The sequence below is a fragment of the Micropterus dolomieu genome, linkage group LG16 (assembly GCF_021292245.1).
Source record: "Micropterus dolomieu isolate WLL.071019.BEF.003 ecotype Adirondacks linkage group LG16, ASM2129224v1, whole genome shotgun sequence".
In the NCBI taxonomy this organism is placed as follows: Eukaryota; Metazoa; Chordata; class Actinopteri; order Centrarchiformes; family Centrarchidae; genus Micropterus; species Micropterus dolomieu.
The window spans coordinates 6,239,826-6,258,705 of NC_060165.1; the positions used below are offsets into that span (position 1 = coordinate 6,239,826).

General features: G+C 38.6%; 1 protein-coding gene and 1 long non-coding RNA gene across 6 annotated transcripts in view; both read left to right on the forward strand.

Annotated features, from left to right (window-relative positions):
- The window catches only part of ptprz1b (protein tyrosine phosphatase receptor type Z1b), an 85,042-nt gene that overhangs the window by 51,503 nt on the left and 14,659 nt on the right, over window positions 1-18,880 (forward strand). For all 5 annotated transcript variants that reach the window (XR_006828539.1, XR_006828540.1, XM_046072036.1 and 2 more), the window contains exons 4-13: window positions 7,632-7,811; window positions 9,811-9,962; window positions 10,078-10,173; window positions 10,314-10,380; window positions 11,060-11,217; window positions 12,457-12,607; window positions 16,167-16,351; window positions 17,533-17,659; window positions 17,771-17,823; window positions 18,343-18,819. Coding sequence is in view for 3 of the 5 variants with exons in the window: in XM_046072036.1 (XP_045927992.1) it covers window positions 7,712-7,811; window positions 9,811-9,962; window positions 10,078-10,173; window positions 10,314-10,380; window positions 11,060-11,217; window positions 12,457-12,607; window positions 16,167-16,351; window positions 17,533-17,659; window positions 17,771-17,823; window positions 18,343-18,819 (1,566 nt within the window). In the remaining 2 variants the exon portion in view is untranslated. The remainder of the gene's footprint in view (window positions 1-7,631; window positions 7,812-9,810; window positions 9,963-10,077; window positions 10,174-10,313; window positions 10,381-11,059; window positions 11,218-12,456; window positions 12,608-16,166; window positions 16,352-17,532; window positions 17,660-17,770; window positions 17,824-18,342; window positions 18,820-18,880) is intronic.
- The window catches only part of LOC123984856, a 73,681-nt gene that overhangs the window by 5,312 nt on the left and 49,489 nt on the right, over window positions 1-18,880 (forward strand). The window lies entirely within an intron of this gene.

The following is an 18,880-nucleotide window of genomic DNA, read 5'->3' on the forward strand; positions in this document are numbered from 1 at the left end:
TTCGACTCTACCCTACTAATCAGCTCTAAACCTAAACTAAACTATAACTCATTTGAAAGCCTTGTTCTTAGTCTTTCACACCCAAGTTGGAAATCACTACAACCAATTCTTTTTGTTATAGTGTACCGAGCACCTGGTCCGTACTCTGAATTCTTATCTGAATTTGCAGAGTTTTTGTCAACAATAGTCCTTAAAACGGACAAAGTTATTATTGTAGGGGATTTTAATATTCATGTGGACGTTGAGAATGACAGCTCTGTTAGATTCCATTGGCTTCTCTCAGAGTGTTCATGAACCGACTCACTGTTTTAACCACACCCTCGACCTTGTTTTGGTATATGGTATTGAAATTGAACATTTAATAGATTTAATACATTTTTCCTGATCTGAGAACTTTACCATACCATGGCTGTTAGAGAGACTGATGTTTTGATTTTAGACTACAACATCCTTTTAGTTTAATTGTGTGAGGTCCTTCAAACAGCGATAAAACATATTTTGTGAAAATGTTGATTGAAAATGCCGATAAGCTCATTTCAAAAAAGATTGAAAATGTTGTATATATTTTTTCATGTTGGCAACCATTGTATGACCAGTTATTGAAAATTAGAAATGTGAATTTCGTTGAAGGCTTGCCATCTTCTTTATGTGATGATACATGATGCTTTAGATAAAAACAATTTGTTGATTATTGATGATTTAATGAATGATGCTAGCAATAAGGTCCAAAATGTGTTTACAAAATATGTGCAACTTAAATTTCTGTTAAGTTGTTTATATCTAGTTTAGAATTTGTTTTTTCAAGGCAACGTTAGCCGTACTATTAATTTGAATACCAATTATCTTGTTTTGTTTAAAAATCCCAGAGATAAATACCAAGTCATGCTAATGGCTAGACAAATGTTTCTTGGGAAGAGTCATTTTTTTATGGATCGTTTCGAGGATGCCACGAACTTACGGTTACTTGATGATTTATTTTAAAGCTAAGACACCTGATGATTTCAGACTCAGAACTGACTTGCTTTCAGACCTGCCTGTTGTGTATGTGCCTAAGAGAAAGTAAATAAACATGTCTGATCGCATTAAAAGAAACCTGTCTTTACTGCAAACTATGCACGAAGCATCTCCATCTCAGAGAATGAATATTATTAAATCTGCATCACCAGACCTTTTGGTAGCATTATGTGAAATAGCTTACAATGTTTTAAAAGGTAAAATTCCTTTAAATAAGACAGTATCAAAAATTTAAAAAGGCGTGGATTAGACTACCCACCAATAAAAAGGTTTGCACTTCAAAGAAAAAGAAGACGATGCGAACAGTCTGGCGGTTTTCTTCTCCCCGTCCTGAGTATCGCTGTGCCTTTTATAATGAGTCTTATTGCTTCAAGACAAACTTAGATGACTATGGAGTATGCACAAAAATGTTTCTGGTACCTAAACAACAACTTGATCTTTTAAGAAGACCTCCGGCACACAAGTCTATTCGAGAAACTGTTGAAAATGACCTGGATCGCACTATAAAAGACATTCTGGATTAAAAGACTGAAGATCTTCATGAAAAAGCAAACAAATATTCCATCGCATTGCAGAGATTTCTCACCATGGTAAAACAAGGAGAAAAAGACCAGAACACACTAACTTTGTCAATGCCGGTCGCTGAGGATTTTCACTCTTCAGAGCAGAAGAATCAAGAAGGAAGAGATTTTATTTTTGAAGAAGATTTAAAAAACATGCCAAAAAACAGCAGGAATAAAGCTCAGCATATTCTGGATAAAATGTCCTCCTCAAAAAACATATGTGCATGGACTGAACGTGGGGAGTTTGTGTTTAACGGTAATGTTATTAAAGGGTCTCGTGTATGACTTGATAAGAGGAGTGACTGCTTCTCACAACGTGTCTGACAGCCAGAGACCTACAGGTTGGGATGAATATCTGCAGTCGTTGGCTATATTGAATATACCTTTATCAGTTGTACCAAATCAACAGGTCAAAAGAAAAATTGACGAGATTAAGAGAAAGACTTCTGGAGAATCTTCTCCTCTTATTACTGGATCACCATCTACACCTCTTGTTACCAGAGGGCATCCATTAGCAAACAATGAAACAAGTCCCTTTGTATCTCCTGAAATGTGATTGAGTGATTGGATAACTTTTTAATTGTTTTTAATCGTTATTGGTTTTAAATAAATACATTGAGACATATTTCAAAAACACATTTCAAAGTGTTTTTATTTATATCACCACAATAACAAAAAACACTGTTGTACACGTTTCAATCTATAAATCATTTTGATAATGAATGGCACACAACTTCTAATATTATTATACACGTTTATTACTATATTTAGTCATTACATTGTCATAAGATAACCCTCTAGCCATGTGGTAAAGAAAAAACACACAATGCTGACCGCACACTACAGAATCCACATCTTGCACTTGTCTAACAGAATGTTGCGTGGACTTACAATTACTGTTGAGAAAGACAGAAAAGGATTCTGGAAAATGTGAGTATACCAGAGAGTTCCCAAAATTGTCAAAGAATGATCCCACCCTGCTTGTCAATATAGATAGCGACCCAGTGTTGTCCTCCCAGGTGGGAGGGGTCTGTGTTTACCACCTTTTTAATAACTGATTTAGGTTTTGACAGTTCTATCGTATTCATACTATCGTTTGTTAAAGTTAGAAAAAGTCAATAAGAACCTGTCTTCTTGATGATATCTCAATTATAGAATCATATGTGGGGTAAATAACCACATTTATTGTGCGTTGAAGCGGATTTCTAAAACAAGCCTCTAATCTAAAACTACCGTTTGAAATGAGCTACATATGGTCTCCGCATCCTTCATCAGGGCTCAGGTTCAAACAGAACAGACTATATCCATTACAAAACTCATCGCGGGTTATGGCCATAGCGTTGTTTTTAAGATACTTTCCAGTTGCCGAGTACAATTGATGATACTCCCTGATGGCATTCCCTCTGGTAAAGTTAGGTTGAAAAGGTTTTGAAGGAGATTGTTGGCCGTCAACGTATAAACATAAAGACTTTATATCATAATGGTTAAAGGAATGGAAAAGAGCTCAGAGATAACTGTTGTTGTGATTTGGCACTATATAAATAAAATTGAATTGAATCATTATAAACAGTTGGTGGTAAATGCAAATCTTACTGAAATGATTATGTACATCTGTTTGTTTCACTGTTAGGATGTAACTGACAAGGACATGTACAGTCAAACTTAAGTGTGAATCCTCTGCGTAGATCAAGAAAATCCATAGCTCAACCCAGCTCATTTTGGAAGGGAGTGTCATGAATAATGAACTGGCCAACCTACCTCAGGCCTTCTGTCTCCTTTTCGGACTGATTTATACACCTGTATATGAAAATCATTTTTGGCTTTGTTCAGAGGGTAATGCTCAACTCTGTAGAAGTGAGCTGGCGCCCAAAATCCAAACTGTTAAAAAGTCAGGGATCAGAAAAGGTATACTCCTGCTGCAGTTAAGTGTCTTGTTTTTACTATTACACTTTTATAATAAAAGGTTTGCTTTTGTGGATTGTTTTTGCACTGTATGTTTACTGGTATTTGTCAGGATCGGTGGTGTGGAGCAGGGTGTAGCAGGTTGGAGGACCCAAAAGCAGGACACAGAGCGGAGCAGGTATGGTTCAGTGGTTTAATAAACAAACAAAAGGCGAGCACACTTACAAACTGAGTGGCTGCTGACAGAGTCCCAAAACAAAGGCTGTCCAACAGAAATCCAAAAGGGTGAAAACCAGAATCCAAAACTGAGCAGGGAAACAACGAGACACGGCGAGTAAGGCTGAAGACACGAGAACAAACTGCAACACTGGGTGACAACATACAATGACCCGACAAAGACAAGACAGAAACACAAGGTATATATACACAGGGACTAATGAGCAGGGCGGGAGCAACACAGGTGAAAGACATGAGGCTAACGAGGCACAGGTAGGGAGAGAGAGAGAGAGTGTAGGGGAAAACAGAGACAGACATGCAGAGTGTGACAGATTGCTATTAAGCCGTGTTTTATGTGTGGTGGTGAAGTCAATTTAAAGTTAACTTTACTGCACTTCACCAGTCGAAATCATTTAATGAAGGCTAACGTTAGTTACTGTACTTCTATGTCTCACACAGAAAACACAGGAGGAGGCATGCGGAGAACATAACCATATTCGTCAGAGGAAAAGAAGGAGGAGAAGGAGAGCAACAAATAACTCCCAAACAATAAAATAAATTCCTTTTATATTTCCCTGCCTTGTTGTTTATGTGTACATACAGAGGAAGAATGAGAGAACAGCACACATTTCATTGTTACTGTGTGTTAGAGCATGGGAGAACAGTGGATACTTTTAATACAGCCCACATCCCCAATACTGTGTAACTATAACAAGTAGAGAACAGAAGAAAAAGATGTTTTTGGATGTTTTCTGTCTGCATAGCTTATTCATCTTGTGTAATGAATGAAAATAAATAGGCCTACTAGGCTCCTCTCTACTTTGACATTTAAGATTAGCTTGTTTGATCCACCTTCATACACATATGTAACATTACTGTACAACTTGAGAAAGGTGAGTTGTTTTCTGCTCCAGCCTGCCTAAAAGAAAAGCGTTTTTGGGATTAAATGGACTTTATTAGCTGCTGCAGTACAGGATGAACTCAGAACAGACCCATTTCTCACCTTATTATTCTAAATCATGCAACGAAGAAGAAGAAATGCATAATAAATCCTGGGACAAAATCTGTGCACAAATACTGTACAGCATGTAGTCTGATGAACAAGACTTGTGTTATAGCTGACTTGGGCAGTGAAATGTTTTTTTAATTCATGTGGTCATAGTTGTCCACAGCTCAAATCAGAATTTAAGAAGAAATGTTTTATACCACCTCAAGAAGGCTTCCTATCAGAAAGGTAGGAAGGTATTTCAAATGTACAACTGCAGTACTTAAATCTAAGTAAAGTCATTTCCCTGACATTTTTGTGTTACTTTACTTTTAATAGACGCATGTAACAGGTTTTATACTTCCTGTGAGTATAATCCAATCAATCTTAATTTCATACTGTATATCCGTTGTGTAATTTGATAAATTGTGTTGTATGTGGTGCTCGCATCGTGTACTACTGAGAATTCATTGCCCTCTTCAGAGAAAACTCATGCAACATGCGTCTTTGTAAAGAGAGAAACGGACAGAAAAAGTCTCTAAGTCTCTCCGTTAAAACTGAATTTACCATACAGAATTGAATACGAGTGCACTCCAGATTTAGCTGCAGCCAGCTGACCGTGTGCTTCTCCCTATACCGCAGTTCTGTGTCCATGCATGCAGCAAACTGAAAGCACTGTCTGTCGGAGCGTCTACATGAAAAGAGAAGGAAGACATGGCTGGTAGTATTGTCTTCAGAGTTGCTAAACACCTCAGCGCACTGAAGGAAGCCATCTGACTGTGTGAGGAGCAGCTCGTTGATGTCTGCAGGCAGAGTAGGAGCTCTCCCGTCTGACTGGTCCACCAATAGGAGAGAAGTTCACCCCTTGAGACACAGCCCCTCCTCATTTGCATAATGAGGCAGAAATGCATACAGAAATGTAAAAAGGAAAGGCAGAAATAAATACCATGGGTGAAAATAAATAAGGTAAAAAAAATACAAAGGAAGAATAAAACAGACAAAAATATTAAAACACACACATAAATAAATACATTTAAAAAATAAGTAATTAATAAATAAAGTTGAAGATTATAACGGAGAATAAATAAATTAGGTAATTATTACAAAGGTGAATAAGTAAAGGCACTAATTAAAATATATACATTTACGTCTCCTTGTATAATTTAATTACTACCTACATTTATTTATTTACTTTATTTTTTTGTGTATTTAATTGGATGCTTATTTATTTATTAAGCATTTATTTATTTCTGTATTTATTTTTGTGTCAGGATTGGTCCTCCATACATGACTAGCACAGAAGTCTAACAACAAACACCCACTCGGGTTCAGATCAGGAAGGCCGTTGGGTGTGTTGGGTGTGGGCTAAAGAATATAATATTTATTTTTATACTGCAGCAGCCTCTGCCCTGCTGTCTGTGTTGTGGCTGAGCTCCTCCATACACACACACACACACACACACACAGTCGTGTTTCCATTACTTTCGTGGATGTTACATTCACTTACTTTCATTCCCTGAATTCTTGGTTGCTGATTGTTGTGTGAATGCCCTCTAATGGTTGACATCTGGATTTTAAACAAGCTGTAATGTTGAAATTGTGTTGTTTTCATTTTCACATCAGAAAAAAACAGCCAAACAGCAGACTGAGCCTCGCTTCAACTGTGCCCAGAAGCCACAGTATTGCAAAAAGAAACGAAACAACTGTTACTCATACACACTGAATATTTGACTAGTCAACAACTCTTATAAATATAATGCAGCTGGCTGTTGCTGAACCAGTGAACTTACTAGACATTTTTATCCATGTCCTCATTTACACAGGTTCAACTGCAGCTGCCAAACCAGGCAGCAATATGACAAAATGTAATAGATTTTTAGTTTAAAGATGGTGAAACAAGTGCGCTCTCTCTCTCTCTCTCACACACACACGTGCACACACGTTTATTTTTTTCCCCTGACATCAAACCAAACTTATATTATTAGTCAGTCAATTAACACATGTTCATGCTTGCAAACAAATATATACAGCGGTTCAACGTGTTCGCAGTTATCATGGCGAGTTTATATTTTACACACATGCAACACAGTGTATGGCAATACACGTGAAGGAACTGTATGTATATACATTAATATATTTCATTAATTAAAGCATACACACATCCTGTCAGTAGATGTAAATGCAGGTAGTGTGACATGCAGTCATGAATAAACAATTCACAAACATTTTATTTATCAAAACATCCGTACTAAATGAAAGTCTTATGAGCACTGAAGATAGAAGAATTAATATTCCTTTTATTGTGACTGTTTTTTTGTGTTGCATGTTTGACTGCAAATTGTGCAAGTCATCATGCTGTTCATATTCTTTTACATTGTTCATGTGAAAAGCTCAGCCTTGTTCAAACACACAAATACACTCAACAGAATTCATGCTGTGCGCTCCCACCCCAAACAATTCACAGGAGAAATGTATACAGAATATGAGACATGCACACATGCATTAACAATGCACACACACACGCACATAGAGTGCAAAGATAAAGTGTGATTTTCATGTGCAGTTTGACCATCTGCCCTCATTAGAGTTGTACTCATTTAACATGAGCAGCACACATTTCTAAATTGTACAGGTATATTAAAGGCTCTATGTGAAGCATTTTCAACATCCATAAATTATTACTGCATTGAAATCATTTTGAGACACTTAGGTAATTAGTAGACTCTCTGTCTCAGTATCACCCTCAGAATTTTACATTGGGCGGGAGATCTGCTACATCGCTTTTTAATACAAAACAGCAAGAGGTTGCAGTTAAAACACAGTTCCCAAACTTTCTGGTGACAGCAGATGAAAAATAAATTTTTTTTATAACAACAAGCTTTCAGGGAGTTTGACGTTTTCAGATCAGCAGTCCCAACATTTTTGTCTCTCTGTCTCTCTCTCATATACAGGTACCCTGAACCAGCGCATCTGGGGTAAGAAGTACCCGTCCTGTAACAGCGCCAGGCAGTCTCCTGTGGACATCGACGAGATGTTTACCCAAGTAAGGCTGCAGTACCAGAATCTACAGCTCGAAGGCTGGGACATACTGACGGCAGAGTCCAGCACCATCCACAACAACGGGAAGACTGGTATGTTAATGTCTACTTCTCTTTATGTACCTTTCCTGCACAGCCTGGTTTACTTATCTGAGAAATAAATCTTAACAATCCATACAAATTCAGAGTGTAATTTGGCCATGACCAAAACCCTTTCCCAAGCCTAACTTTTTTGCATGTCCAGTAGAAGCTGTGGAGGCCATGTTTGAAATATCATCCTGTAGGAAACAACACAAGCTGTTTCACTTGTTCTGATAAAGATGATAGCATATAGGTTTTTCTTTTCTTTTCTTTTCAGTCAAAGCTAAGTGCATATTAAAGCAGCAACCAGAAGAGGAAGATACAGTATGTAGTAGATTAATTCTATAGAAATGATTATTATTCTGGTGGTCTAAAACATGACATCTTAATCCCTAGATGTGGAAAGAAGCTTAATTTTCAAGAAGCAGGGGAAAAAAGACTCACAACTCAGTGGTTAATGAGAGTAAGAAGCAGTGAGGATTTAAGGGAGAAAGAGTCAGACAATGAAAGAGAAGGGAGAGGAGAGACCAAGTCATTGCGAGAGAGACAACCAGAGGGACAGCAGTACAGAGAGATCATGTGGAGAAAGAAGGAAGATCGATGTCGAGAGGCACAGATGATGAGCAACAGAAAAGAGGCAACAAAAGAGCAATAGGAGCAAATGTATGTAGAGATCAGGGGAGAAAAATGAAGAAGATGGAGAGACAGTGAGAGGAAAGGCAGCGTGTGGAGAGATGCCTGGCCTGATAAACAAATGAAAGCTGTCTGAGCTATCATCACCATCTCTCCAATGCAGCCTGGCCTGTGTATGTGTGTGTGTGCGCCCTCTGTACCGTAAATGTCCTAAAATTAATCTCTTTTTGTCTCTGTGAAGTCAGAGAGGAAATTGCATATTTAAACAGATATTGCATAGCTGTCGTGATATTATGAGAGAAATATATGGCCTGCACAGTCTCACTAAACAGAATTTTGTTTTATCCTGTTATGGGTTATCCTGCATCACAATTTTTCTGTCTGCTTTGATACGAGAAGGATCAAGTTAACAGTGAATATATAATGTGGAAAGAGTTGTAGAATTCATAGAGAATTATAACCCGACACTGCAGTTCCCTTATTCTCTATGGGGTGTTTTAGTGTCTTTCAGCATTGTTTGCGTTTTGGGGTTCACAACTTTTCTGTTTTGGTAGACACTGTTTGTAGACACAGCAGGCATTTTTAATCAAAGAAGCTCAAAAACCCATTATATGCTATTACCCAACACTAAATGACAGACAGACAAAGTTGAACAAAGGTGAACATTTGAACATAGTGGAGCCAAAGAGCCAAATGTTTCCTGCCAGAGTTGGTGGAGACCAAATCAGAGCTAAAAGGAGGCTGGAAACATGGCTCTGAATATGGTAATAATATCATATTAAGTAAATTTTGTGTTTACAGGTTGTCTTTTGTTTGCTCTCGAGTTTCCAACTAATCAGTTATTGCAAGTTCTAATTATCACTGAGATGACAAATGTCGAAGACCAAAATACATTTCAGACAGACCAGAATATCCACATTTAATGAAAGAAGACATTAACATAACCAAGTGGTAGCAACCATCCACTGTTGTGTCCTTTTCACCGTGGAGAAACATGGACTTTGGTCTTTCATGGACTTTGATATCATTAAAGAAATGTTTTGAGGCTAAAGGTTTTCACTTGCTACCATCTTGCTAGCTGCTTAGACCCAAAGCTTTGGAGCCTGGTGGCCAAACAGCAACCACCCCAACTGAGTATCAGCGACTTGAAAGTCTTGTCAATCAAGCAAAGCCCTCAAACATAACTCTGATTAAGCCTTTTGTAGGAAACGTTTGACTCTGAATCTCTTGGTAAAACACCCTCAAGTGGCAAGCATTCACCCTTAAAGGGTCCCGCTTGGTCCTTTCACTTCAGTGAAACACTTGCATATCCCGTTTCTGCTTTTTAACAACAAGGTGGTTTACATAAATTAAATTTTAGTGCATGTGTGTGTTTTAGTGGCCATCAGTGTGGAGGGAGAGTTTTTTGTGAGTGGAGGAGGGCTGAGCTCCAGGTTCCGTGTTGGTAGAATCACCTTTCACTGGGGCCGCTGCAATGCAACGTCAGATGGGTCTGAGCACAGCCTGAATGCAATGAAATACCCTCTGGAGGTACAGAAACACACAGCGTCTGTTTGTCAGTCTATCAACACATTTATTGTTCGTACATTTGTCAACCAATGAAGCCTGAGTTCAGCTAACCTACCTGTTTCATGCTCTTGTTCAGATGCAGATCTATTGTTATGATCCAGACGACTTCCATAGTCTGGATGATGCTATTAGGGAAGGAGGGAGGATCGCTGCCTTGGCTGTGCTATTTGAGGTGGGTCGACCTGTTGATTTGTGCCCCAGAGTAAGAGATCAGCTTGTTCCACCTTAAATATCTAAACATAAAGTGATTAAAATAAAAGCATATTTGCCTATCATGAATTCCACAATAGAAGCTCTTATTCTTTTCCACAGGTCAGCTTGGAAGACAACGAGAACTTGAGTCCTGTTATAGAGGCCATCAACACTGTCAGCAGGTTTGGTAGGTCACTTCTTCAACATTGGGTCAAAAGGAATAAATCTCCTCTATAAAGAAAGTAGCTGCGTGCAGTGGTAACACAATTATCCCTTCTAATGGGGAACTAATTCCCCATTTTGGCAAAGATAAACTCTGCTGTATGTATGAGCAATACAGGGATGATATACTGTACTTTACTCTGACATGTGACCTGGAGTGATACTTGCTTTACACTGAGCATAAAGATGGCACATTATTAAGAGAAAATATGTGTTTCATCAAGAATCAAAGCAGCAGAATAATGGTGTCCCTGAAAAAAAGAAAACCAAAAATGTGATGTTTGAGTTGAGTTTTTTTCATTTTTACTCACCTTTAGAGTCTGAGACAGTGTAGTCTAATCCATTAACGACCATTAATTAAATTATTATAAATATTATTAAACTGAACTTGTAGTTAAATTTCATTGAAGCAAAACTAAGTGGTGGATTTAATTTTTTACTAAACAAGCAGTGAGAGAACACTTAGAACACAAAAATGAAATTACAGGTCACTGATTGGTTTTTAATGAATATAATGATGCATATCATAGACTTAACATACAGTCTGACTATTTTAAAATACTTGTTTGCAGTCCCAGCTTGAGATAAAACCCTTGCTATTTGTTGCGACATGTTGTTACTGACGGAGCTTTTTTGTTTGCCAGGTAAGAGCGGGTCGATGGAAGCTTTCAACTTGCGGTCCTTGCTGCCTAATAACACAGATAAATATTACATCTATAATGGCTCACTAACTGCACCTCCCTGCTCTGAAATGGTGGAATGGATCGTCTTTAAACATACTGTGGCCATATCAGAAACACAGGTCAGTAGGTTTTTATCATACACACAAAGATGTAGACTGCCACTAACGAGTGCTCTGAACATCTGAACTCTTTTCAGTGGGAGGCGGACCTCCCCAGGGGGGCTCTGAACAGCTTCAGGGGATGCTCAGTCAATGGACTGTCTTTCCCAGAGTCAGAAGCTAATAAATACCTTAGGACAGACCTTTTTATATATTTGGAGTAGTCAATTATTGAGTGTTTATGGGATCAAATAAGATAATCATAACATAATAATGATCCCATCGGTATCCAGGATATGAGCTAAACTAAGCTTTGTCTGAAGGAAGGCCCACAGTCTCAGACTTTGAAAACCCTTGTCTTGACTTCTAGAATAATGTTTTACTTTGACCCAAGTCCTGGAATAAAGAGTCACCTTTAGTAACACTGGTTCTTATTCACTCTTTTAACCTTTAAGCATTAGCATCATACTCAAGCACAGCTGTCAGTCATAGAGAAAAGAAGCTTCTTTCCAAATTAATGACATGATTATGGAAAAGTCAATTTACATTGCGTTAGTATTCAGTTGAGAAAGTTGGCCTCCTTAAAATGGACAAAGTTAACATCACTGTACTGTCTGGTTGCAGTTTGTGGCTGGTTTCAGGTCAGCTGTCTTTGACATCTGTGCACAAAATAAAAACAAAATGTCACATTGAAGCGATGCAGTGTGACAGGTTTAGTCAAAACGGGATCTTATGGAATAAGGTTTCTGTAGTGGCATGATCTGGTAAAAATGGCCTGTCATGCAACACAAGCTGTAACATTACAGCAGCTTGATTCCAGGCTGAAGATGTTTAAGGACCGCTGATGAAATCATCTGTGTAATGATCATCAATTATATAGCAAAGTAATGGAGAGTGAATGAGGTCATGAAAGTGGTTATGAGTGTATTCTGTGTGTGTGTGTGTGAGTGTGTGTGTGTGTGTGTGCTTGTGTTTGTCTATGTTTGTATGATTGAAACGGGGGTGGCAAGGCATGACACAGGCACATTGGAGCTAACCAAAAATAGAGCAGCGCTGTCTCTCTGCCCCCGCCTGGCACCAACACAACTCTCTTAAACAAACACACACTCACAAGCATCATTGTCGGGTTTATTTTGGCAACTGTACAGAAACAGGGAAGATGCAACAGACGCATCCTTCTTGTCTTTGTTTTTCAGTTTCTACTTTCTTTCTGTTCACCCATTCTGTCTCATCTCTCTGTTTCTCTCTCCCTGTGCCCAGTTGGAGATGTTTTGTGAGGTGATGACGATGGAGCAGGCTGGATACGTGATGCTGACGGATTACCTGCAGAACAACTTCAGGGAGCAGCAGCAGCAGTTCATGGGTCAGGTGTTTGCCTCGTACACCGGAGTGGAAGACGTGCTCACGCCCAGTACGTCATCAGACACCCAAACAAACAAAAAAGATTAAAAAAGATACATTTGTTAATGTTTATTTCCACTTTAAGTCAATTCAGGTCATTTCATTTAAGTGTAGTTCACCTCCTTTTCCATTCAGTTACTTCACTTTCATGCTAACATAACTTTTTTAAACCACAGGAGAACATACTGTACATAGCTGAGATGGATGAAGATGCAGTACTGTCTAAATGACTTGCTTGTCTGAATCCATGATATGTTGAATGGGTCTTCAGCAGTTGTCACCGCTGGAAGCTCACTGAAGTAAACAGGGAATCACCGCCTTGCACATGGGCACCTTGGTGCTACCCACTGATTTGATGGCGTTTCTGCTTTATTTGTCACAGACTAGGTTTAAACCCATGATGCTGTAGTGACATGGTACTGTTCACGCTAAAAGGAGGTCCATCACCAAGCTGGAACCTCCGGGTCTGAAAGTGAATCCAATGCGGAAGTGCCTGTGGTTATGACAAAATTACCCTGTTTGATTTATTACCTCAGTAAACACTTTCCTAATGAGTTTATGGTGTCAGTCGCTAGTTTTTGTTGTAAGCCACTACACAGATTCCATAATAAACGAGGAAAAAATGTCCGCCAATATGCCGCATTCGCTCATTCATACTGGACAAAATATTGCGAGATAAACCCGCAACCGTGTGTGTTTTCACATAGTGTTCCTGCTTTCCGGGTTACAGAGAGTTACCTCCACTGAATCCGCCAATGCTGCATCTGCCTGAGCTCATCCGGTCAATTTTCAAAATAAAATACCCTGTACAGACTCCCAATCATTAAAACAGACAAAAAATAAACCATTTAATTACTTAATCGTAGTAGAAGCACAAAAAGCAAACACTGAATACCGTATCAAAAAAATCTAAACATGTCAGCAAAATCAGGCAGGCAAATGCTCTGATTCTGAAATGCTTCCAGTGGATATGCAGCCCGCAGGCGACAGAACAAAACAGGGTCAGAGAGAGCTGTGAAGAAGTTTAATAATGACAAATTAACAAAAAGTCAATGCTGAGGCACTTCCAGTGGACGTTGATGCTGGGGTGGGGACCTAACAAAACTGTGGCACAGTCGGATTCAGTGGACTTTCAGAGTTAGACCGTTAAAAAAAAGGCCGCGACTTGTAACACAACAGCGTTGAAACGTCACTCTTGTTCCTGCATGCCGGCTGTGGCGTAATAATCCCGGAAAATTGGGCAGTGTGAAAACGCCTGTAGTTTCGTCCACATATGGTCACTTCTATCTCCAAAAAAACCAAGATGGCGATGGCCAAAATGCCAAATTTGAAACTTCATACCACAAACCAATGGGTGACGTCGCGGTGGAGACATCCACTGTTTCTGTACAGTCTATGTTCAGCCCCCACATTTCATTGATTATAACTTATATAGTAATATCATAAAAATATATAACCATGTTAATAACTGAATTAGTTTTTTTGGATTCAGAATTATGACAAATTAATTATTATATAAAATAAAGCTCAGAGGAATGTGAATGGAAAAAACAGAAATAATGGAAAAAACAAACAAACTGTGAATAGTATTTCCAAAGCATGAAGGTAAACCTGAAACCATAAGCATGAAACATAATAGAGGTGAAACAATAAGTTGCTTACACGGTTGACAGAATAATATCAGCAACTATTTAATACTGAATATCTTTGGGTTTAGATAAAAAACTGATTTTCATTCTCAGGTCATTTTGATGCTTTTATGTATGTTTTCCACCTCTGCTTTCAATTCTTATTTTTGCTTTCATTTCAATCTTCTCGCTCTCAGTGCTGAGCCTGTTTTGTCTTGGCAGTGGGCTCAGTGCCCATAGGCCTTCTAACAACTTGATAGGAAGAGAACTGATAACTGTGTACATGCAGCTTTGGTTACAAGTTTCTTTTTTCATTTACGGTATTATTTCTCCTTTTTACTGTTTTGGGTTCACATTCATGGTTTAGATATCATATTTACAGAATAAACATTTTACATTCCACTGCGCTTAATTTGATGCTGTACTTTTTAGTCTTTGGAGCTGAAAACTCTACCACTGTATCACATGCCTGCTTACACGTTTTAGTTACGGTATCAAATATATAATTTGTACGTTATTACCTTAAAACAAAAGAGAAATGTTTGGAATATAAGGGATCAGCATTGTAATATGGTACTTACCAATTTTGGCTTTAGTGTAATTTTGAAGGTATTATGATAATAGTAGCTTGTAATATTGTGAAAACATCAACCTATATTATCTCATTATTATCAGGTCACCCTTAATATTTAAGTTAAGATATAACCATTTTGTTGTTAAAAGTTTACCATTTTGTTACTAAAATAACTAAATATAATAAAATAAATAACTATAATATTAAATAACTGAAATGACTGTATAACTAAATAGTTTTGGGTCTGTTTCCACATTTTTACCTTTTGTTTTTGGCTCCTTATTACCCAGTTTCAGTCTAATATTAACCAGATATACACATTCTTAATACCAAGTTATTACCTGGTTATTACATTGGTAATTACATGGCATTACTTAATTATTATCTCTTTATTATCAAACTATTACTGTGTTATTATTGAGCTGTAATGTAAAGTGCTACCAGTTTTAGTTTTAAAACAAGCCTGAAAGTGAGTTTGCACTGGGAGAGATCAGCTGAGACACTGGTACTGATCAACAGCCCTGTTAATGCCCAGCAGATACATCATGTTATGATTTCGTACTATAACAAATTCTTCCTTATTAAGCTTTAAAGTGTTCACCACAGAATCTCCACTTCCCCAAAGCTGTAAATCTTTTTACTTCCAACATATACTTTACTTCATCTAATTTATACCAAATTCTGGGCAGCATGGTGAAGAAAATTTAATCCCCCCTCTGGGATCTATACAGATATTATATTATTAATATTATTTTTTTCCAGAAAATATTACCCATCTTCTGCTTCATCTGTAGTTGCATCGCTGTCCTCCAAGGTCAGCCCAGTCATGATCATCAAAAGATTGACGACGCTCTCCGTCTTCATAAAGTCGACCCTCAAGTAAAGTGGGTCTTTTTCGGTTGCCAGGGAGCTCAACTTTGTAGTTCAGTGCCCCTGCTCCTCTCGGCGCAGGCAATTTATTTTTTCAGCGCTTTTTGAAATTGAAATAAAGTATTCAGAAATTCAGAAAGGGTCTTTTTGCTTGTAACAAATTCATGCAGCCATACACACACATGCATGCACCTCCCACTCATTGCCACACTCCCCTCCTGAGCTGGGCTTTTTAAAATGTATTCCTGCTTTCTTCCATTCTCAATATAGTCGATTAACATCAAGTTACCTTCAGCAACACTCAACTTAATGTGAAATGTTGCACTGTTTCTGTGCTGCTCAGATTTATGTGTCTAGTTGTGCCCTTGTCCTTTCATTTTTTTGTCTCTTTCCTTCAGACGTTTTATTGAGTTTTTGCATTACATCCACATTGATTAATATTTCTTTTTTTTTTTTTTTACCAAATTGCCCATTTTTCTCTTTCTGCCAATCTTCAGCCTGCAGCTCGGAGCCAGAGAACGTTCAGGCTGAGGCCCAGAACGACACAACCATCGTGGTGACGTGGGAGCGCCCCCGCGTGGTTTACGACACAACCATCGACTGGTACACCGTCACCTACCAGAGGCTGCAGGGCCGAGACCAGAGCAAGCAGGAGTACAGGACAGACGGGGACCAGGATGTGGTACGAAAGATCTCTCCACATAACAGAAAAACATCACCGTACAAACACCATGCATACAATCACCTTTGACTGCATGTAATTCCAACTAATGTTTTGGATCATTATCTACAGTCCACACAGGTGCATTTGACTTATAAATAGATAATAGTTTGAAATTACAGTCATTCCCTTTGCCCCTTTACTCTCCAGGAAATATTAGAAGATAATTTGTGTTGAATTCCATCAAGCACCTCATCCACACTCACTCTCTATTTGTCACGCTCACATTGCGACTGCTATTGGGATCGGGATTGAACAAAGGGATCGATTGATTGATGGTGACGATCAATCTTACCCTCTTAACGGGTCACTGAGTGTCCCTCAATGTGACGAGCAATATCTGTGCATGTGTATTTATATGTTTGCATGTATGTAGACTCTCAGTCGTCAATACTACGTCAACCTAATACGACAAAAATGAAGACTGTATGTTATGAAGAAATCATAACATACATTGTAGTGTAAAGCCCACCTTTTGTTTGTATACCTTATATGTATAAGGGTATAATTTGTTTTTTCTTTTTATATAGTTTTCCATTCTTATTTCAGTATTGTTTTCTGTCTGAGTTTGGTAGCTTTAATTAGTTTATATGTTTTTATATTTATTTTTTACGTGGTAGTTATTTTTTTAAAGGTTCTTAATGTTGTTGTGAAGTATTACAACCAATATATATTGTTTGTTATATTTCTGCTTTACAGTACATCATATAGTGTTACAAATATAACACATAAAAAAATTTAAATATCTAAGAGGCTGACCAGTTGTAACATCTTAACACCACCTCCTGCGACTGAGAGTGCATGAAAACTAATTAGCAAGCGAGCAGAGATATAGTTAATTAGTTTGAAACATTGAGTACTGCCAAGTGGTAGTAGTATGAATGCAAACTTGATCAAATCTACTGAAAAAAAACCTAAACATCAACAATTCCAGGATCATTATTGTGACAATATCCTCTTTTATATAATTTATAGTGTCAATAACATCCAGTTCAAAATGGATTCAAATGAGCGCATTTGTAGCATGGGGGATGGTGTTGATGAATGGATATATGAGCACATCTGACAGGGTTGTGGGTGCATGTCGGATGGAAAAAAAGGTTGGGAACCGCTAATTTAAACTCACCTATGTGACTTTACAGGGTGCCATCATCTCCAGCCTGCTGGCCAACAGCAGCTATGTGGTTCAGGTGGTTGCTGTTTGCACCAATGGCCTCAGAGGACGATGGAGCGACCAGATTATAGTAGACATGCCGTTAGAAGACCCTGGTACAAACACATACACACATACAAAAACTCCTACAAAGTAAGAGCATGTATTTGTACTATTACATTTACTGCAATTGTAAGTGAGTTTCTGTTTCTTTCCCCTCTCTCTAGAAAGTGATTCAGATCCTGACGCTGTCACTAAAGATTTAGAAGACAACAGGGAGGTACGACGGTCTGCGAATCTGTGGTTGCGCCTGACACCACTGTGCATGTTGGCATTCACTGTGCTGAATTATTTTGCCGTGCTGAAGTTCACCCTGTGTTCAGTCATATCAGTGTCTCTAATTATTATGCAAATGATCGTAATTATGTCAGCAGAGGCTTGTCATTGAGTGTTTGGAGAGAAGTAGAAAAGGTTAAAAGGGACTTTCCAGCATGTTTAGGAGAGATTAACAGAAAAGAAAGAGAGATCCAGTACAGCCTGTGCTCTTCCACACTGCGTTATTGGAGATTACTCATATCTTTATTATCTGTTCATTTGAATGTTGACGAAGAACAAAATAATTGGACCACTACTGTGCCTTTTGTACAATATTAATCTTCACACATTCAAGGAAAAAGCAGCAATAGTGTAAAAATATGTTTTGTTACTCAGAAAGCCTGTCCCTCATAATCACATACAGTATATAACCAAACATCTCGTGACACAGCTCCACACAGTAGTGCCTTTTTCATTGTGGTAGGTCTCATCGAAAGCCAGATGGAAGAAGCCAGAGAACCAGAATCAGGTGGATTTGTCTCCAGAGGACCACAGCCCCGTGGAGGAGATCCCAGTGGAGCAGACCAGGGTCTACCAGAACCATCCCCGAGACCAAACCCAAGACCAGAACCTCCTGGTCCAGGTCAGCACTCGTTCAAGCCCGAAAACTCCCTCTGAGTCTGCCGTTCTACAGAAAACTCAACTCAACCAGAATGCCAAAAGGAAACCGGGCCGGAACAGGTCTAAAGCTGAAATGGATCAGAACTGGATTGACGAGGACCGGAGGATGCGAACAGACCGACCATTCACTAAAGCAGGCTTTGATGGCAATGGTGCAATATGGGTAACCGAGGTAACTGAGCAGCCGGGCTTCCTGTTTCCAGTTGCTCGGACAACTACCCTGCCGACAATCCGCCGACAAATCACAGAAGAAGCCTCGTTGTCAGTGTTGCCAAATCAGGTAGTTCACTAAACACATTGGCTCTTTTTCTCAGTGTTTTTGTTCCCTTCATCCTTGAACC